Source organism: Bombyx mori, chromosome 17 (genome assembly GCF_030269925.1).
Source record: "Bombyx mori chromosome 17, ASM3026992v2".
In the NCBI taxonomy this organism is placed as follows: Eukaryota; Metazoa; Arthropoda; class Insecta; order Lepidoptera; family Bombycidae; genus Bombyx; species Bombyx mori.
The window spans coordinates 10,206,824-10,230,044 of NC_085123.1; the positions used below are offsets into that span (position 1 = coordinate 10,206,824).

The 23,221-nt window shown below is 42.2% G+C and overlaps 1 protein-coding gene across 6 annotated transcripts in view; it reads right to left on the reverse strand.

Annotated features, from left to right (window-relative positions):
- Positions 1-23,221, reverse strand: part of LOC101739334 (cytohesin-1) — a 66,833-nt gene that overhangs the window by 22,250 nt on the left and 21,362 nt on the right. For all 6 annotated transcript variants that reach the window (XM_004932427.5, XM_004932426.4, XM_012695807.3 and 3 more), the window contains one exon: positions 5,330-5,462. In XM_004932427.5, the coding sequence (XP_004932484.2) occupies positions 5,330-5,462 (133 nt within the window). The remainder of the gene's footprint in view (positions 1-5,329; positions 5,463-23,221) is intronic.

Below are 23,221 nucleotides of genomic sequence, written 5' to 3' on the forward strand. Positions count from 1 at the left end.
GTCAAATGGAAGAAGCTGGTATTTGGGGGCCCCGGCCCAGAGATGGGAGCAGTACTCCACGCGAGGCCGGACTTGTGCTTTATAAAGCAAAAGCCTTTGTCCAGGCGTGAAGTACCGCTTCGCTCTGTTGAGGACTCCCAGCATTTTGGACGCCAACTTGGCTTTGCCTTCCAGATGACTCCGAAACTGGACATCGCTCGAAATCTCGACCCCAAGTATCCCAATACTCTCGGAAGGTTGCAGGGATACTCCTTGGAATTGCGGCGCCATGACAAAGGGGTCCTTCTTCGCAGTGAACGCGCAAACTTGTGTCTTTAACGGGTTGAATTGAATCAAGTTCAATTCACCCCATTTGGAGACTCGCCCCAGAGAGTTCTCCACTTCAGACACAAGTTTTGATCGTCTCTCCTGCACCACGCTCCGAGAGAGACTCTGATGGCCGATATATCGCGCATCCCCCGTGCTGTCATCCGCATAGCAATGCATGCCATCAATAGACAGCATGTCATTGATATACAGGATGAAAAGCGTGGGGGAGAGCACCGAACCTTGTGGAACGCCAGCGTTAATGGTCATGGTATCAGAGCAATCACCGTCTACAACGACCGTGATGCTCCGCCCATCCAAAAAGCTAGCGATCCACTTGCAGAGACCCTCGGGGATTCCGTAAGATGGTAGCTTCGACAGAAGTGCCCTATGCCAGACCCTGTCGAAGGCCTTCGCGATATCAAGGCTCACAGCAAGAGCCTCGCCCTTGCTCTCCAAGGCTTCAGCCCACCTGTGAGTAAGGTATACGAGAAGATCGCCAGCTGAGCGACCGTGACGGAAACCGTACTGTCGGTCACTGATCAACTGGCGATCTTCAAGATACTTCAGGAGTTGTATATTTATTATTCGCTCCATCACCTTGGAAAGCAAGGAAGTTATCGCGATAGGCCTATAGCTCGATGGGTCCGACCGGTCACCCTTCTTGGGGATAGGGTGGACGTGGGCGGTCTTCCATGAAGACGGAACCCTGTTAGCGCAATAAGAGAGGCGATACAGACGCGTTAGCGCAGGCGTCAGCTCAGGGGCGCACGTTTTCAGAACCACTGCGGGGATGCCGTCTGGCCCACTCGACTTATGGACGTCCAGGAGTCGGAGTTCCCGCCTGACTGCACACTGTGTAAAGCAGATCTCCGGCAGGGAACTATCACACCGGGGGATGTTCGGTGGTGTGGCACCCCCGTCGTCCACGGTCGAGTTCGAGGCGAAGAGTTTGACCAGAAGGTCAGCCTTCTCTTTCGCACTATGGGCCAGACTGTCATCGGACTTTCGCAGTGGTGGGAGACTAGACCTGCAAAAGTTTCCTTCTGCGGCTTTGGCGAGCGACCAAAAAGCACGGCTCCCAGAGGGATAGCTCTTTAGTCGCTCGCCAACTCTAGCAACGTGCTCCGACTTCGCCTTGGCAATAACCTTCTTGTAGGACCTGGAAGCGGCGTTATATTTCCGCCTTTCCTCTGAGATGTTAGGGTCCTGACGTCTCCTGGCATTATCCCATGCCACGTATGCGGACCGCTTGAGGTGTGCAGCATCCCTGCTGGCATTGTTATACCAGGGTCTGCTGCGACCCCCAACGGGCACTTCAGAGGAGGGAATAAACAATTCCATCCCCTGGAGCACCACGTCTTTAAGACGGTCCGCACAGACGTCAGGATCAGCAGAGGAAAAGCAGAACCGCCCCCATGGGTAGGATGCGTAAAATTCACGCAATCCATCCCAATCTGCTGACAAATACTGCCAAACTCTTCGATACCTGGTCGTCGTTCGACGACTAGGACGAGAGAGTGGTGTGGCAGCACGGATAAGGCAGTGATCAGACGATCCAAGCGGAGCGTCGACCACCACACTGTATCCGGCTGGATCGGTGGTCAGCAGAAGGTCCAACAGAGAAGGCTCGTGCCCCTCAATATCTGGGACACGGGTGGGCTGTGTCACCAGCTGGGAGAGGCCGTAGGCCAGGGCGAAATCGTAGGCAGCCCGACCCGGGAGGTCAGTGGTTCTGGACCCCAACCACTCTTGGTGGTGAGCGTTAAAATCTCCAAGAACCACCACCTCCGCAGATGGGTACTGCTCAAGCACGCGGCTAGTCCCCTCTTGCACATGCTCTATCAGAGCTGAACCTGCATCACTGCTCTGGGACCTGTACAGGCACGCGTAGACTCGGGTACAACCCCCATGGTCTACGCGCAGCCACAAGAGGGACAAATCCCGTTGTTCGAGGCCTCGTAGACGGCGACAACAGACATCAGCCCGGACGAATACACACACCCCGGCTTTACGCAGGAAGTTGTGCTCCAATACGTAGCCGGGGTATTCAAGGTACGAAGTATCATCCGGAGCAGATATCTGCGTCTCCGTCAGAAAAAGGAGGGCAGGCTGCGCCGTCTCAAGATGGTGGTGTACGGCGTCGAGGTTGCTGTGTAGGCCCCTTACATTGCTGAAATCCACATTAAATGTGGAATGGGGCATCGCCGACAAAACCCTTTTCCTTTTTTGTACTGTCATGTTTGATTTTTTTTTTGTTTGGAGTGGGAATGGGTGGGGTAGGAAGTTCGAAGCGAAATCATGACGATACCTGAATAAAGCGCGGAACACAGTACGTGCTCGACCACGGGTTGCGTGAGAGACTGACGCAGGGCATGGAAGGGCCCCCAGTCCACCCTGCGTGCGATCGCCGGGATCCACTCCGGTCTCCGACTCCGGCACGACGACCGCACGGCAGGATTTTACACCGGTTGGCGGGACAGCTTCCCGGGGCGGAGTTTAGTAGAGACACCCGGGTTCAGGTCCCCAACTGACCGGCGGGCGGCGGCGAACACCGTTTCACTGGGTCTCCCTATACCCCCGTCAAACAATCACGTCCCGCGAGCTCGCACGCACGTCTGCTCCGCATGTTCCAGGCATCATCAAGATTCACCCCGAACAAGGAAGAGGAAAGGGAAGGAATAAAACTGGCTCTCCAACCCACACGCCGGAACACAGCTAGGCTATTTGGCGGCGGACTCTAGTTGGAGGGTGGTCGCCAGCCAGTCGGACAAGTCCTACCACCGATTATGTGTTCGGCTCCCGTTTTGCACCACCCAGGGGTCACTTGTAGGGAATCGCGGGTTAAACCTACGGAAGCGGGAAGCAATCAACCCCCAAAAGTTGTGAATAAGATCCGTTAAAGTCCTCTAAATATTATAGTAGACACAGAAACACTATTTCTTTATATTATAAATAACTTGTACTAACATTTTGTTTTCTGCTAATTGATTGTAATGATTTAGAAAATTGAAATTATTTAGAAAATCAACGAGATATTTACTAGATTCCGTAAAAATGAAATCTAGATTTTACATTTTACATATTACTAGAAGACGAGTTATATCTCACACCAATGACTTCTTTGCAATAATGCGGAAGAGAAGTGCATCGATATTGCGTCGAGTTCGTGACAGTGGCAACAGTCTTTTGAGAATCATATCGAGCAAGATCGAGGGACTGCTCATCAATAGCATTTGCAGTAGGCACTTGGAAGGAGAAAAAATAAAATAAAAAATGTAATGGTATAAAATGTATGTAATGATAGTTATGTGTTAGATTTTTTAAGTTACTAACATAGATTATAAGTAATTACTACTAACAAAATGTTATGGTTTTAAAAAAAAACTGAAATAAAGTATTAATAATAATAATAATAATATGTATGTAAATACATAAATGTAGCTCACCTGTATGTAATTTATTACTATGAAATTTTATCGTTAATTATAATACCACCTGCTGTGCTTAATAAACGGTAATTTGATTTACGTGCTGACAAAATAAAGTTATATCTGGTCAAGGAATTTAAGCCGAATAAAAGAAAATGATGTGTCTTTATGTTTAATTGTAACTTTGATTTTTGCACGTTCACCGATTTTTCCCTCATTTGTGGATAAAATTTGAATTTTTTATGGAAAGTTATAGTCCATCCGAGGTGGCACCATTGTTATGTTTATGTTGCTGTATTTAAATCTTTTAATCGCGTTTCATTGCTTCCTTTAATCTATTTATTTTACTGGTACAAATCAAGATTCACTGGATACTAACTTACTTAAAACGATAATTCCACATTTTAAATAGATTAGAATTCTTATCACAACACGTAATATCAAACTAATCTATCTTAGCAAACTTGAGCCAGAGTAAATATTTAATAATCAAAATGCACACAAGCATATTATACTTGACATGACCTTTAAAAATTATTATAAACTAGAGATCCCGCAGTAGTCGAAATTCGACTATAATTAATTGGAATTGTAAGTTTGTACACTATTATGATTGTATTTTATACTTTTATAATCACAAATTTCGCCAAGACTACACTATAAAAAATATTAACAAAGACAAACAATATTTAATCTATTCTCAATTTGACAACAGACGTCAAGAACAAAAGTTTGACAATAAATAGTATGCATGCGTGTGTGCGTCAAATACATGGTATGTGTGTGTAATGTTTTCTTTATTGATTTAATGTATCTTTTACGCATTATTTTTAAAAAATATTAGCATTGTGCACTTCTTCTCTATATTCTCTATAGGTGTGGAAAATTTCATACTCCTCTGTCCGCGCAATTTTCGTAAAAAGGGATACAAAGTTTTTGCTTCACGTATTAATATATAGATAATAAGATATTGTGCGATTTATTTCCAATTTGAAGTTCATTAGGCAGGTGTACGGGTTCTAGGAAATTACAATTTACTGAGTATGTCGCCGTGAGAACGATACACCTGCTGTGGTGAATGCCACAAACGGTGACCACTAAACTAAGGAACTTCTAATTTAATTGAATCAACGTTAATGTTCTTGTTCATGTTATTTTTTTCTTCTATTAGCAATTAAAGAATCCTGTAGTTCCAATGCAGTCAGTAAAATTATCATCCAATCAAATATCATCCCTGAATACATTAAAAATAAAGATTACTGTGGGTTTTATAAAAAAAAATAGCGACCCGCCTTCGCTTCGCTTCGGAAACTGTAATTTATTATTGATTTCTCCACTATTTAATGGATGTTGTTATACATATAAACCTTCCTCTTCAATCACTCTATCTATTAAAGCCGCATCAAAATCCGTTGCGTAGTTTTAAAGATTTAAGCATACATAGGGACAGATATAGGGACAGAGAAAGCGACTTTGTTTTATACTATGTAGTGATAGATATATCATTGATTTCAGTTGGCAAGAATACCGAGGCAGGAAGATTCCAAGCGTTGTTTCTTAATAACTATACATATAACCCAATTAAACCATACCTTTCTTTGGATCCATATTAAATTTCTTCCTTCCTATGCTCATCTGTTTGGCTTTACTATTCTGCTTACACTCCTCCTGCCCATCAAGGGCTTCCAGCTCGGCCACCACTTCGCCGAGTTCATCTTTAAGTTGCTGTAAAAAAAAAGGCGTAATCAAAAAAACTTTGTATTTTAAAAATACAAACGAGACAAAATACTCATTAGAAATTTTTATTTAAATCATAAATATGATGGAAAATCGTTTAATTCAAGGCTTGGCAGCCATATATGGTAGAGATCTCATTCCATATCATCATAATAAGAATTAAAACGAGTTCATTGAACTTCAAGAAATACGAGATGCCATTCGACAATTTTGTCGGCCAATCTATGTAACGATTGAATAAGTCAACATTCCAATATTAAACAGTAAAACGGCAGCGGAGTGAACTGGCGACCGCAACTCGAATCTCCAACGTTCTACGAAGCAGCTGCGAACGTTCCTAGATGTGGAATTGTGGAATGTTCGCCTATCGACAGAATGCCACCCCACTCGATATCGCCAATAAAGGTTTAATACTCGTTTAAGAATGCATAGGTAATACCAATTAAATACAACAATAATGTGTTAATGCTGATAATTTTACTCGTAGTGCCTCATATATATATAAACAAAATATAAAATACAACTAAATTTATTTTATAAAAAGATGACACGGGCACAAAAATCTTCTTCGACAGATAAAGAAAAAGGTTTACTATCTTTTTAAACAGATTCATTTAATGTGGCATAAAGTCATAATGAAAACTGAGTAAAATATAGACCACGAAAACTAGAAATGCAAACTCAAATAACACATTATGGTAGTATAAATGTGCAACTCTCAAATTATAACGGAACACTAAAAGTAAAATATTCAAGATTCGCCTGCAGATTCATTACGGAATGAGAATGAATTCATAAGTAGGTATTCATTAGTTGCAGCGCAGCGTACAAAAGCGAGCCTAGCTAAAAATCACAAAGACAATACTATAGAACAATGACCGCACGCTTTTGTTACTTCTTTTGAATTTTGTCGCTCTTTCGCGTCTTCGCGCAATATTTGTTTTGAATTGCCAAAAATATCAAAGAATTAAAAAAATACTACCGCTGTTATTTATTCGTATTTATTATCGTATATAATATTGTTTGTTCCCTAAAATTTACATTTACATACTTTTAAAATATCTATTTTCTTCCTTAATATTCTATTATTTTTAAATCGAGTTAAGCTCACCTTTTTGTACATATTATTAACATTGCTACTTTTGTGTAAAATAGAGAACAAATTAAGGATATAGTTCTGATACAAGACAAGCATTTCTCTTTTTATTCTGTTCCTACAAACATTTTAAAATCAGAATTCAATATATAAATTGCCGGGTACCTATCATACTTGTACAATAGAGTATGTAAGTAAGCCAACCAAGTACACAATGGCTCGCCACGGTCTGGCTGAGCTAACATTATTTGTGGTTCGCTGCCTTTGCTATCCCCTCGAGGAATACTTGCCATATTTGGACTAACAGCATAGAAGAAGAAAAAGAACTAATTATATAATACAAAAATCACGATGACTGCGAATCTGTAGTCTTTTGATGGCAAAAATAATCATAGCCAGACTCTTAAATTGTTTGGAACAAAGAATTGGCGAACTCGATAGCATGTATAGCTATCTGAAAGCGAAGTTTTTATATAGCTATATCTCTAAATATAAATCTCTACTAGCAGAACTATACAGTGTAATAATGGCTTTTGGAGCACAACATATGATCCATTTAATAAATCCAACAGTATATCTGAACGTATACGCGAGTATCAGGGATCGATAAAATCACTGAAGACGGAGGTCATTGGCGCTTGTATTACAAACATGTAATTATTTCAGAGAAGGCTTATTTACAGAGGTGTGTTACGGGACGAATGAGTCATACAGTAACGTGGGAAATGGGAATGTCAACATGCAGCATGTAGACATATTTTTTTTTTATTAAAATTTTATTTCAAAATACAGATCTCTTATTCGTTGTCTCGTCCAGAAATCGTTTTATTAATTGGAATTTATTTTCAATCTAAAATGAATAGTGAATAAAATAGCTCTCATTCAACGGTCTGAAATAAGCCTGTTATTTGTTATACGAAGTTTGAATTTTTTTTAATTGCATAGATGAGTGAACAACCTCACTGCTCACCCGGTGCCGCCTGGTTACCGAAGGCCATAAGTTAACACAAAGTGAAAGCTACCACTCATCTTGAGACGATCATTTTTAAGGATTTGATTTTTCACTGTGGAAATCAATTTTTTAAAAGAACATCCTGAATAAAATAACTAAAGTAAGCATGGCATATAAAATCGTTCATATCGCCTGTCTAGACGGGTTTTAATCCGGGAAATGTAGCAGGTGCATGAACTTCGATTAAATAAAAGGTCCTTGTAGGCGTTATAAAATAATTGCAGAATGATCAAACTGTATTTATTGATATAGGCTTAAAGTAATGAAATAATCAGATCATTTAATAACCATTTTTTATAATAATGACGGTTAAGAAGCCTGGTGCATTATTTTTAAGCTATAACGTTCGCAGACTTTATATTAAATATTAGAATGTAAATATATTAAATATTAAAATTTTTTAAATAGCAACACCTTAATTTTTTATTGATAAAACTAACATAAAATCCGCATTCACTTCAAATGTTTGTTATAGAATACCTTTCACCGACTCTATAATATCAGAAGTGAATGTTTTAAAAATCGGAAATAAGTTACGTAATCAATACTGCACCACAACAATTTTATCTATTTAATTATTAAATGATGTTCAAGTATCTATATAAAATGAATTTCATATTTTACTGATTTAAAACTTAGAAAAACAAAGTTTAAATTTAGAATACAACATGTACATACATATAACATAACAATAAAATATTATCAATATCAATAATATTACATTTATTGCTCTCCAAATGTCGGTAGAAACAGTACAACAAATACGGAACGAACTTATTCTCAACAAAAAAGTCTGTACAACTAGACAACACTGATTTCATTCAACTGCTATATCCCAAACGTTCAATGGTAGCTATCTCGTCTAGACGAATTGAACTGACGCAATCCCTACAGGACTGGAGCTCCGAAATCTTTATTTAATCTACACTGTTACCTGTACGTAATTAAATATTTCTTTCAAAATGAAAATGATTCTGGACGAAAGAATCTAAGCACCGATTTTTTAAAGAAACCAGACAGACGCATAGCCAAATGTTGCAGTTTACATAATAATCTAGAAGCTCGTTGAAATGCGATGTGAGATGTATCGATAATGGTGAGCGATTAAGCCACACATCTCAAATAAGTGGAGGCACGAATAACAAAGCGTTGAGGCAATTGTCAAGAAAATAGCGATAACACGTGGACTGACTTTTAAAGCGTCGTTGTTCGTGTACGCTTCATTGGTTCACAATGGAATAGTAAAAAAAGATTGGGTATGATTTATTTTTTCTGGTCTGTTAAAATTGCGAAATAAATAATACTGCTGAATCTACTTTTTTTTTCCCTTATTCTAGTTTTTTATGTTCCAAAAAAATAGCCAACGTATTCGCCGTTTCTTTCAATCACGCTGATGTGTATTTTTATTTGATACGCTTAGGACATTTTATAGGCTTTCACTGATCAATACCCGTAGCAGACCTAACAATCTATCTGACGGTGAGTGCGAAATAACCACTAAGGTCGTAACCACAGTCGGTTTTTGATACAATCCTCTCATTTTCTTTTAATGATACAAGTCAAAACAAACTTCATGGTAGCCAATTTAAATTAAATGAACTAATCAAATAATGTAAATTGCAAGAGACTCACAGAAGTACAACGAATATTATTACTTTGTTCCTAGATTTATAATGAAACTAGTGGCGCACGCACTCTCATTATTTGTAGTTTCTTTTGCCGAATTAATGCTGGAGTCCACATCCGTATTGCAAACAATTACAATAAACTGTTTTCAAATTAAGACATATTTTTGTAATAACGGCCTACAAGTTTCATAATTGCTTTATCAACCACTAATATTTTAAAAAGTATTTAATTTAGTAATTGAGCTGGTAATAGCTTACCTTTTTTTTTTTTTTTTTTCCTACCTAAGCTGATAGCCCTAGCGGCTATTTCAGCGTAACCCTAACTTTAGTAGGTGAGCTCACGGGGCTCAAACCTGACGATGTTGCTAACACGAACCCTAGCAAGAGTCGTGCTTCGCAGAATCTACCACCGGATCGGAAACGCGACCCACTGAGAAGATCCGGCGAGAAACTCAGTGGGCTGTGTCTGAGAGTTAATTTACTCGTCGAGCCCTTCGTCGCAAGCGACGGGTTCGACGAGAACGGTGACCGGTGCTTGAAGTACCTAAAAGCACCGTTAGTGGATCAGGAGGATCCGAGATGACGTGTTTAGGGCGACGTCGACTGCTTTCCATTCTGTCCGCAGGATCGGGAATGGGTAGCTTACCTACCTACTTGTTTTTGTTGTGTGTATTCTTCGTTTTAGCCAAAGTTATTGGAGGTAATGGTGTGAGTTGCATTCTTGTATTTCTTTTGTAGATTATAATATCTAAGGTGTGGTGCTTTGTTAATTGTTAAAGAAGTTCGTAAAGAAATGTCTATATAATATGTATAATTCGTATAAATCAAAACGTCTATTGCTAACTACTGTTCTTGTTATTTTGAATAGTTCCTCACAGAATCCGCATTATAATTCAACGATTTGATCTTTGGAGTAAAAGTTTGAACCGATAACAAATTACATAATAATATTGACAAACCACTCTCTACATAAATTAAAAGAAATCTAGGATCACTTTTACATTTAATTTTTTAATAAATTCACAAATTTATGGTTTGTTTTTTTGTTCGTGATTTATGAGTTTATACATACGTTACTGCATAAGAGTCGGCACTAAGTCCCTATCTCTTCCTGCTTGTGACGGATGCCTTGACATCGGAGATACAGAAAGAGCCCCCTTGGTGTATGCTGTTTGCCGATGACATAGTGCTCGTCGGAGAAAACGGGCTCGAGGTCCAAAACATACTGGAGAAATGGCGATGCAAGTTGGAGAGTGTTGGCCTAAAAATCAGTAGATCGAAAACCGAACATCTGTTCTGTGATTTTGGCGGTCTCTCCAATTTTACACCCATTTCCCTCGACGGAACACCTTTGCCAGTATGTCAAGACTTCCGATACATAGGGTCTGTTATTCAAAGCGACGGTGAACTGGATCGTACTGTGAGGTGACTGGCAGAAGGGCAGGATAATGATGATGATGATGACATACGTCACTGCGTTGTTTATCGAATTGTTGAAACTTTTTACAGTTGTACACTGCGGAGAATGTTTTACTATAGTACCAACAACGTGCGATAGATGACGCGCGAGTAGCTACAGCAAATGGGTGTGTTTCATATTTAGCGTTAGTCACAGCTTGATCAAGCTTCATTCATGTAGAGCGTTAATTGAATTCAATGAAATTCCTTGATCATATTCTTTAATTATGTTATAAGCGAAAAAGAATATAGGAATAATTGTATATTATGTTCAATAGTGTATTTATGTACTGTACTGACGAGATTTAAAGTTTTATAAGACAATTCTGTCCACCTTTAAACTTTGTTAATGAAAAAACAAAGGCACTTTAATGTATAATGACATAAAAGATATTCATATTGTCAGTATTATCGTTACAACGTTGACGTATTACTTTATAAATGTGTTGCTAGAGTATATAACACCGTGCCACAAATCATTTTTCAATGAAAGGTTTTAGCTATTGTCCGTATTATGATGACAACATAAATGCGATTTAGCTGGATAAAATAAACGCGGTTGAAACGCATCGGTGTTGCTTTAAACTGTCCGATTTAATTTGTCCATTTCCTATTGATGTTTGATTTACAATCAACGATTTCTAAATCATCAATCGTGACGGTAAGGGCGTTTAGACGTAATATGGGGAGGTCAAATTGTTTGACCAACACAGCTTTCTGGCGGTATCAATTTGTAACTTGAACAGGACCAATTATATTACTATTTATGAGGATTTTAGTAGGCAGTTTAACGTTTTAAAGTCTAATTTTTCGATTAGCAATCTTATGATTGCATAATTTTAAAAAAAACAATTGAGTTATATTATTGTGCAGGACGAAATAGGGTTTTTTATAGTTTAAGAAACAAATAGATTTAATTTAACCGTTAATAAGTGATTACGTAATAAATGTATAATCTTAAGTTATTTTATAGTCAATATGTTAGTGTATCAGATCAGAGAATGTAAATAGACCAATAGGAACGATTTGTGGAGCGCTTTCACTACGGTAACATACAGATCAAGGGACCCCCGAAAGTGGCGCGTCGATAGCCGGTCGCGAGATGGGGTACTGAAATAAATATAAAAGGATGGCCATTTATAGGCAAAAACAGTTCTCAGTGGATCTTCGACAGAAACAGTTCCCAGTGAATCTTCGACAAAGAACCATCAGCAAGATAGAAACAGTTCTCAGCAGATCATCAAAACAGAAACAGTTCTCAGAAGCTCTCCGACAAAGAAACATCAGCAAGACAGAAACAGTTACCAGCAGTTCTCCGATAGTACAGTTACCACCAGTGAATCAGCTACCAGTGAACCAGACAGTTACCTGTGAAACCTCACTACAGAAGCCGAAACCCATCGAAAGAAACAGCCGTCTTCTACCAGCGCACAAACAGACAGCAGAAAAACATTATTACACGACTCGGAAACAGCCATACAGACCGGGTCGTGTACATTTCATGGTCCATTCGAGCCGGATAGAGGACACATTTCATTATTCTCTCGAGCCGGGTAGAGGATACGTTTTGAAAAGGAAACTGGAACAATGCCGATAACGCGGTCAACAGGAAGAGGACGGATCGAAACAAAACAGTCGCCGCCCTCAGAAACCACAGCTACAACACAGAGCATGTGGACAGAAACAACCGCGAAAACCGTCATGAGTCTGGTAGCCCCCACAACAGAATCATCGTGCGCAACAGCCAACACGGAAGCCACGACGAAACTCGCAGAGAAACCTGGGAACTCAAAAACAGAGGCCGTCAAACAGTATATAGTCAAACAGAATGACGTGCCAACAAAACAGCGCGCCGGTACAGTCAAAACTGACCGGTCGCGAAACAGAAAAGAACAGAAGATAGCCAAAGCTAGAGAAGAGCTCGCCCGCCTACAAGTGGAATTGGCAGCCGCCCGACTGGCCACGCTCGAAGCTGGATCTGATGACGAAAACAGCGAATCAGAATACAGTAAGTCAGAACTCGATGAAAGAGTGGGCACGTGGTTGGAAACCCAACCCACAAAAACAGAAAATGACGACCAGCATAAGGAAAGACCGGCGGGAGCCTGCGACAAACAAGACTTCTCAGATCTAACCGCAGCAATAACACTCGCCGTCAAAGCCTCCCGTGAACCAAGATACACAGAATTGCCAATCTTTAATGGAAATCACCAAGACTGGCTATCCTTTCGTGCAGCTTATCAAGAGACAATGAATTCCTTTACAAAAACAGAAAATATAAACAGACTCAGAAGGAACCTGAAAGGAAGGGCAAAGGAAGCCGTTGACGGATTACTTATAACGAACGCTGATCCGTCCGACGTCATAAGAAGTCTAGAAGCGCGATTCGGAAGACCGGAAACAATAGCCATAACGGAGTTAGACACGCTACGAGCTCTGCCACGATTAACAGAAACACCAAGAGACATTTGTATATTCTCCAGTAAGGTGACCAACGCCGTAGCTACGCTTCGTGCATTAAATTGCACACATTACTTATATAATCCGGAAACTACCAAAACAATGTTAGAAAAACTCACACCAACACTACGTTACCGATACTACGACTTCACCGCGGTACAACCGAAGGAGGATCCGGATCTGATTAAATTTGAAAAATTCATGAAAAGAGAAGCCGAACTGTGCAGCCCTTATGCACAGCCTGAACAGGCGGGGCACTACTCGCAGCCCGCACAACACAACAGACGCACACAGAACGTGCACATAGTCAGTGAGAAGCCATCACTAGCTAAATGTCCGGTATGTATCAACACTGAACACACCACAACAGACTGCTACATATTCAAGAAGGCAGACTCAAACACAAGATGGGACATCGCTAAGAATAAACACCTGTGTTTCCGATGTCTCAAGTATAGAAATAAAACCCACCACTGTAAACCGAAGACGTGTGGCATTAATGATTGCAAATATACTCACAACAAGATGCTACACTTCGACAGAAAAATTGAAAAAACAGACAACAGTGACAAGGAAACAACAGAGAACATTAATTCTGCTTGGACCGGAAAACAGAAACAGTCCTATTTGAAAATAATCCCAGTCCAAGTACAAGGACCGATAGGCACGGTTGATACATACGCGCTGCTCGACGATGGATCAACGGTAACACTGATAGACGAAATCATCTGCAAGAAGACTGGAATAACAGGACTAATCGATCCGTTACACATACAGGCGATTAACAACATAAAATCAACGGAAACAAGGTCAAGAAGAGTCAACCTCACGCTCAGAGGCCTCAACAGTCGAAAAGAAATAATACAAGCGAGAACAGTTAACGATCTACAAGTAACAGCACAAAAAATACCAAAGGAACAGATAGATGAGTATTCGCACCTACGAGACATCAGTGACATCATCACGTACGAGAACGCGAAACCTGGAATCCTGATTGGCCAAGACAACTGGCACATGTTACTAACTTCGAAAGTTAGACGAGGCAACAGGAATCAGCCAATAGCGTCACTGACACCTCTAGGCTGGGTATTGCATGGAGGTCGCACTCGTACCCTAGGCCACCACATAAACTACATAAATCATGCTAGCGAAACCCAGGAAGATGATAAAATAGAAAATCTGGTAAAACAGTATTTCGCTATGGATGCGCTATGCATCACACCAAGAAGACCAAAAACAGACCCAAAGGAACAGGCGCTTCGCATCCTCAACAGAAATACAGTCCACACAACAGATGGAAGATACGAAACCGCTCTGCTCTGGAAAACAGATAATGTCAGTCTACCAGACAACTACAATAACTCGTTAAAGCGACTGATAAATATAGAAAACAAACTTGATCGTAATCCGGAACTGAAACAGAAATACACAGAACAGATGGAAGCACTCGTCGCGAAAGGCTACGCCGAGCCCGCTCCAAACACAAAAACAGAGAACAGAACGTGGTACCTACCTCACTTCGCCGTCGCGAATCCCCTGAAGCCGGAAAAACTCCGAGTTGTCCACGGCGCCGCCGCCAGAACAGGAGGGGTAGCTTTGAATGATATGCTGCTTAAGGGACCGGACCTACTCCAATCACTACCAGGAGTGATAATGCGATTTAGACAGCATAATATAGCAGTAACAGCAGACATTTGGGGGTTGATTGCTTCCCGCTTCCGTAGGTTTAACCCGCGATTCCCTACAAGTAACCCCTGGGTGGTGCAAAACGGGAGCCGAATACATAATCGGTGGTAGGACTTGTCCGACTGGCTGGCGACCACCCTCCAACTAGAGTCCGCCGCCAAATAGCCTAGCTGTGTTCCGGCGTGTGGGTTGGAGAGCCAGTGTTATTCCTACCCTTTCCTCTTCCTTGTTGGGGGTGAATCTTGGCGATACCTGGAACATGCGGAGCAGACGTGCGTGTGAGCTCGCGGGACGTGATTGTTTGACGGGGGTATAGGGAGACCCAGTGAAACGGTGTTCGCCGCCGCCCGCCGGTCAGTTGGGGACCTGAACCCGGGTGTCACTACTAAACTCCGCCCCGGGAAGCTGTCCCGCCAACCGGTGTAAAATCCTGTCGTGCGGTCGTCGTGCCGGAGTCGGAGACCGGAGTGGATCCCGGCGATCGCACGCAGGGTGGACTGGGGGCCCTTCCATGCCCTGCGTCAGTCGCTCACGCAACCCGTGGTCGAGCACGTACTGTGCTCCGCGCTTTATTCAGGTATTGTCACGATTTCGCCTCGAACATCCTACCCCGCCCAATCCCACTCTCCAAATAAAAAAAAATAAAAAAAAAAAAAAATGAAAGTTCGAAAAAGGAAAAGGGTTTTGTCGGCGACTCCCCATTCCACATTTAATGTGGATTTCAGCAATGTAAGGGGTCTACATAGCAACCTCGACGCCGTACACCACCATCTTGAGACGGCGCAGCCTGCCCTTCTTTTTCTGACGGAGACGCAGATATCTGCTCCGGATGATACTTCGTACCTTGAATACCCCGGCTACGTATTGGAGCACAACTTCCTGCGTAAAGCCGGGGTGTGTGTATTCGTCCGGGCTGATGTCTGTTGTCGCCGTCTACGAAGCCTCGAACAACGGGACCTGTCCCTCTTGTGGCTGCGCGTAGATCACGGGGGCTGTACCCGAGTCTACGCGTGCCTGTACAGGTCCCACAGCAGTGATGCAGGTTCAGCTCTGATAGAGCATGTGCAAGAGGGGACTAACCGCGTGCTTGAGCAGTACCCATCTGCGGAGGTGGTGGTTCTTGGAGACTTTAACGCTCATCACCAAGAGTGGTTGGGGTCCAGAACCACTGACCTCCCGGGTCGGACTGCCTACGATTTCGCCTTGGCCTACGGCCTCTCCCAGCTGGTGACACAGCCCACCCGTGTCCCAGATATTGAGGGGCACGAGCCTTCTCTGTTGGACCTTCTGCTGACCACCGATCCAGCCGGATACAGTGTGGTGGTCGACGCTCCACTTGGATCGTCTGATCACTGCCTTATCCGTGCTGCCACACCACTCTCTCGTCCTAGTCGTCGAACGACGACCAGGTATCGAAGAGTTTGGCAGTATTTGTCAGCAGATTGGGATGGATTGCGTGAGTTTTACGCATCCTACCCATGGGGGCGGTTCTGCTTTTCCTCTGCTGATCCTGACGTCTGTGCGGACCGTCTTAAAGACGTGGTGCTCCAGGGGATGGAATTGTTTATTCCCTCCTCTGAAGTGCCCGTTGGGGGTCGCAGCAGACCCTGGTATAACAATGCCAGCAGGGATGCTGCACACCTCAAGCGGTCCGCATACGTTGCATGGGATGATGCTAGGAGACGTCGGGATCCTAACATCTCAGAGGAAAGGCGGAAATATAACGCCGCTTCCAGGTCCTACAAGAAGGTTATTGCCAGGGCGAAATCGGAGCACGTTGCTAGAATTGGCGAGCGACTGAAGAGCTATCCCTCTGGGAGCCGTGCTTTTTGGTCGCTCGCCAAAGCTGCAGAAGGTAACTTTTGCAGGTCTAGTCTCCCACCACTACGCAAGTCCGATGACAGTCTGGCCCATAGTGCGAAAGAGAAGGCTGACCTTCTGGTCAAACTCTTCGCCTCGAACTCGACTGTGGACGACGGGGGTGCCACACCACCGAACATCCTCCGGTGTGATAGTTCCCTGCCGGAGATCTGCTTTACACAGTGTGCAGTCAGGCGGGAACTCCGACTCCTGGACGTCCATAAGTCGAGCGGGCCAGACGGCATCCCTGCAGTGGTTCTGAAAACGTGCGCCCCTGAGCTGACGCCTGCGCTAACGCGTTTGTATCGCCTCTCTTATTGCGCTAACAGGGTTCCGTCTTCATGGAAGACTGCCCACGTCCACCCTATCCCCAAGAAGGGTGACCGGTCGGACCCATCGAGCTACAGGCCTATCGCGATAACTTCCTTGCTTTCCAAGGTGATGGAGCGAATAATTAATATACAACTCCTGAAGTATCTGGAGGATCGCCAGCTGATCAGTGACCGACAGTACGGTTTCCGTCACGGTCGCTCAGCTGGCGATCTTCTTGTATACCTTACTCACAGGTGGGCTGAAGCCTTGGAGAGCAAGGGCGAGGCTCTTGCTGTGAGCCTTGATATTGCGAAGGCCTTCGACAGGGTCTGGCATAGGGCACTTCTGTCGAAGCTACCATCTTACGGAATCCCCGAGGGTCTCTGCAAGTGGATCGCTAGCTTTTTGGATGGGCGGAGCATCACGGTCGTTGTAGACGGTGACTGTTCTGATACCATGACCATTAACGCTGGCGTTCCACAAGGTTCGGTGCTCTCCCCCACGCTTTTCATCCTGTATATCAATGACATGCTGTCTATTGATGGCATGCATTGCTATGCGGATGACAGCACGGGGGATGCGCGATATATCGGCCATCAGAGTCTCTCTCGGAGCGTGGTGCAAGAGAGACGATCAAAACTTGTGTCTGAAGTGGAGAACTCTCTGGGGCGAGTCTCCAAATGGGGTGAATTGAACTTGGTTCAATTCAACCCGTTAAAGACACAAGTTTGCGCGTTCACTGCGAAGAAGGACCCCTTTGTCATGGCACCGCAATTCCAAGGAGTATCCCTGCAACCTTCCGAGAGTATTGGGATACTTGGGGTCGACATTTCGAGCGATGTCCAGTTTCGGAGTCATTTGGAAGGCAAAGCCAAGTTGGCGTCCAAAATGCTGGGAGTCCTCAACAGAGCGAAGCGGTACTTCACGCCTGGACAAAGGCTTTTGCTTTATAAAGCACAAGTCCGGCCTCGCGTGGAGTACTGCTCCCATCTCTGGGCCGGGGCTCCCAAATACCAGCTTCTTCCATTTGACTCCATACAGAGGAGGGCCGTTCGGATTGTCGATAATCCCGGTCTCACGGATCGTTTGGAACCTCTGGGTCTGCGGAGGGACTTCGGTTCCCTCTGTATTTTGTACCGTATGTTCCATGGGGAGTGCTCTGAGGAATTGTTCGAGATGATACCGGCATCTCGTTTTTACCATCGCACCGCCCGCCACCGGAGTAGAGTTCATCCATACTACCTGGAGCCACTGCGGTCATCCACAGTGCGTTTCCAGAGGTCTTTTTTGCCACGTACCATCCGGCTATGGAATGAGCTCCCCTCCACGGTGTTTCCCGAGCGCTATGACATGTCCTTCTTCAAACGAGGCTTGTGGAGAGTATTAAGCGGTAGGCAGCGGCTTGGCTCTGCCCCTGGCATTGCTGAAGTCCATGGGCGACGGTAACCACTCACCATCAGGTGGGCCGTATGCTCGTCTGCCTACAAGGGCAATAAAAAAAAAAAAAAAAAAAAAAAAAAAAAAAAAAAAAAAAAAAGACATCAAGGAGATGTTCATACAAGTAAAATTGAGACCTGAAGACAGAGACGTGCTCCGTTATCTCTGGTACAAAGATCAGCGAGATGACAAGCCTCCAGAAGAAAACAGAATGACTTCGTTGATCTTCGGTGCGTCAAGCTCTCTTTCCACAGCGATATCTGTAAAGAGCTTGAACGCCCAGAATTATGAAACCACGCACCCGGAGGCACCAGCCGCAATACAGAATAAACACTACGTCGACGACTACTTGAACAGCTTCAAAAGTTTAAAAGTACACATAACTACAGACTTTCGTCGAAAACACGAAAGAAAGCCGACCTCGAAGACCTTCTGGACCGACAGTAAGATAGTGTTGAGATGGACAAGAACGGGATCACGCTCGTACAAACCATACGTCACCCAACGCCTGAGAGCTATAGGAGACAGTTCAACAAAAAACGAGAGGCGATGGTTACCCACGAAGCACAACTTAGCCGACGACGTGACCCGAGACGTCCCAATGTCGTTCATAAATGAACATAGATGGTTCAGAGGGACAGAATTCCTACGCCAACGAGAGAACTCCTGGCCGACGGAATCGGCCTCAGAAACTACAAAACCGATGGGTGAAGTAAATATAGCAGCTGCAGCACCGGCGAGAGCCTCATGGCTGAGGCGTCGCCATGAAAAGTGGAAGTGCCTGCCACAAAACACGCGCACACGAGTGAAAAGCGATCGTGACATATCCAGGTCCCGACAACATGGGGCGCATCGTAGACATCAGAACCAAGGGTGGAGTTCTACGGAGACCAGTACGAAAACTACTGATCCTGCCCATCGAAGAAGACCATCCTGCACCGAGAAGAATGCGACTGACTCGCACGGCGGGAGTAATGTGCAGGACGAAATAGGGTTTTTTATAGTTTAAGAAACAAATAGATTTAATTTAACCGTTAATAAGTGATTACGTAATAAATGTATAATCTTAAGTTATTTTATAGTCAATATGTTAGTGTATCAGATCAGAGAATGTAAATAGACCAATAGGAACGATTTGTGGAGCGCTTTCACTACTGTAACATACAGATCAAGGGACCCCCGAAAGTGGCGCGTCGATAGCCGGTCGCGAGATGGGGTACTGAAATAAATATAAAAGGATGGCCATTTATAGGCAAAAACAGTTCTCAGTGGATCTTCGACAGAAACAGTTCCCAGTGAATCTTCGACAAAGAACCATCAGCAAGATAGAAACAGTTCTCAGCAGATCATCAAGACAGAAACAGTTCTCAGAAGCTCTCCGACAAAGAAACATCAGCAAGACAGAAACAGTTACCAGCAGTTCTCCGATAGTACAGTTACCACCAGTGAATCAGCTACCAGTGAACCAGACAGTTACCTGTGAAACCTCACTACAGAAGCCGAAACCCATCGAAAGAAACAGCCGTCTTCTACCAGCGCACAAACAGACAGCAGAAAAACATTATTACACGACTCGGAAACAGCCATACAGACCGGGTCGTGTACAATTATTTAATAATATGAACGTAATCATTAGTACCAAACAGAGGTTTATTTGTTACAATGGATGATTTTTTGCTAAAAAGCCGTACATTAATTGAATCATGCCATTAGTAGTGGGTTTTATGAGCCTGCCCGATTAATACTCGGCATACTTTTGCCGCGTAGCAGAAATGCGTTAAGGTTTGAGGAATGGGACCGTTCTCATGCCATAAAATCGATACTTAGACCTATCTGAAGTCGGGCGATTTTCGTCAAAATAGGCAGAATGATGGAGCCAAACAATACAGGATTACAAGATACATAAAAGAGAAAAAATATTTCGAAAATATAATCTGATTCCGAAAATAGCCTAGAGATGACGATCAAGAAAGCGATCTCAATAAATCTAATACTGAAAAGAAGCCCCGGAACGAAACGAATGTAATACGAAACACCCGTACAAAATGGAATGTTTTATTGACAAGCATTCGATTCAAAATGAAAGAGAAAGTTCTTAGAAATTAATAACGTATATAATAAATAACAGCTATAACCAAATAAGTCGATTGTGTACTATATACCTTTAAAGAATATATTGAGCGACTATAAATCTACATCTAGATGGACTGTGAATTAGAGCAATCATATCATTGAAACTGCAAAGCTTAACTTGCTGCCAATTGTGGTGGTTCGACCAACAGTATAACGCGCACTTATTTAATTAAGGATAAGGCCATTGCGCTTTTGCTTTCAAGTGCAAATAAATTGTGTTATTCAAGTGTTTAACTTTATAGATTTAAAAATGTTCTTGTCCCTGTATTAATATATAAAAAAAACCTCAGTATTTCAAATTTTACTTCACATTTTGACACCGTTTTTTTTCAAACCTTTTTAAGGGCAAATGTGATCCAGCTTACATAAACGATCGAAAAAGGTAATAATTAATTTTGTTCATGGTCAAAACTATTGACAAACCACCTGCTTTCATTTACGAAATGCGCATGCAGTGCTTTCAAGGGAAACCAAACTAGACATTTTCGAAATAATTAATGACTTTTCAGTAAAGAGAAACATTTTATAAATTATGTATTAGGTGTATTTTGGAAGCTACGCTTGTGACATCGGTTGCACGTATTGAAATCGAGCTGTGCGAATCCTTAAACTTTCCCTCATTAATTCACTTTCTACGACTTCATTTCTAAGATTTTCTTTAAATCAACTGCATATTATTTTGTAAACTAAACATGTATTAACGCTTTTGTCATCGTAATGTAAGCCTTTGATACTTTATAAAAAAAAATCCACACGGTAACAAAAATATCGCCAAACAAAGTTAATTATGTAAACATTACCAAATTACGTTAACTAATAATCTTTTTTCTGGGTCATTAGTTAACTACTAAATGTTTAGAATACTTATTGATTTTCAATTTTTACAGTAATCTTGAAAGAAAGTAAGACTCCAGTCAGGGATCTAAATATAACCGCATCAAATTACTCGTAAATCCTAATGAACGTAAATGAAGTTCACCTGAGTAGACTAAAGGTTGTAATAAATTAACATGTGTGTTTGAAGCTCACCCCAAATTTAGTAACAGCGTTTAAAATATAAGTATTCTTATTATTCATTAACGATTTCCAAGAATAGAATTTACAAGCTTCAAAGTTCATAAAATTACATGTTACATCAGACCGGGAGATGTTATAATTCATTAGTCAGAATTCAGGATGAAACGATTGTAATTGGAAACCAACAAGGGCAACACTGATTTATAATTTTGTATTTTTAATAGTATCGTTTAATTAAAACTAGACATAGTAGGTAACTAGGTAAGTAAAAATGGAGGCTCAATGAGGCTGACCTATTAATCAAAGCTTGCAGCGTCACTAATGAAGCTGTACGGGCCTATAAATAAACAAACATACCGTGTCTTAACAGTATACAGTTACAGGCACGACACGCTAAACTAGGACATCAGTAGTATAATTATTATCTGATGTATGTCTCGCATAAACAAAATAACAAAAATGTTAGTTTGGGATTAACGACAGAAGGGAAGATCTTCCACCGAGCGGGTGATATTTGCTCGGTAGACCGACGCGGCGACGGTCCGAATGTTGTTGTTCGGAACTTTTATATATGCACTTTATCTTGAAAATATCGTAAGCGAGATTCAGGCATCTGTCAATTATTTTGCGTTGTATGATGGCTACTTTTACCGGTGGTAGGACCTCTTGTGAGTCCGCACGGGTAGGTACCACCGCCCCGCCTATTTTTGCCGTGAAGCAGTAATGCGTTTCGGTTTGAAGGGTGGGGCAGCCGTTGTAACTATACTGAGACCTTAGAACTTCTATCTCAAGGTGTGTGGCGTATTCACGTTGTAGATGTCTATGGGTTCCAGTAATCACTTAACACCAGGTGGGCTGTGAGCTCGTCTACACATCTAGGCAATAAAAAAAAATAAAAAAAAACCCGCCACATTAGTAATCTATTTCAATGGTTCGTCATCGAATTAAATGTGCCAAATAAACACACGAATTGAGCTGTGATGTTTAACGAAATGTTATACATGTTTAAACAAAATGCTACTAATTCAGTTTATGTCGTCTTTTTGTTACCGCCTGGCAATGTTCCCGAAAAATGAAGATTTGTGCGTTCCAACAAACCACACTATTTACTTTGCTAGACGCACTGATCTTATGATTTTTTTTCTAAATCTAAACGTCCACATCTTTCCTACCAGCAAATCAGCTCAATGAGTTTAATAATTTCAAGGTTAGAAACGATGACATCTACAATTCAGCAGTCTATCGCAACTGTAGTTAATTTGTTACATTATAACACTAACTACTTAAATTCTTGTAAGATGACGCCATTCGGTGATCGAAAACAAACACTATTAATTTTAATACGTAACTAGATGATCAGATGAATGTTGTTCTGTTTGTTTCCATATTGTTTTTCTTCATAAGAACCTCATTTGGTAAATTAGGACCATTTTAAGACCAAAAATAGCAAAATCGGCGCGGGCGTTTTCAAGTGATGCAATTTAGTAACGATGAGCATTTCAAATTTATTTACAACTAGCTGTACCCGTCCGCTTCGCTGGGCATTTAAAATTAACATTATTATTTCTCACCCCCACAAAGATTCTCATCATTAACGCCCCCGCAACTGATGTAGAGAGTCCAATACTCATATAAATATTAGCCTATC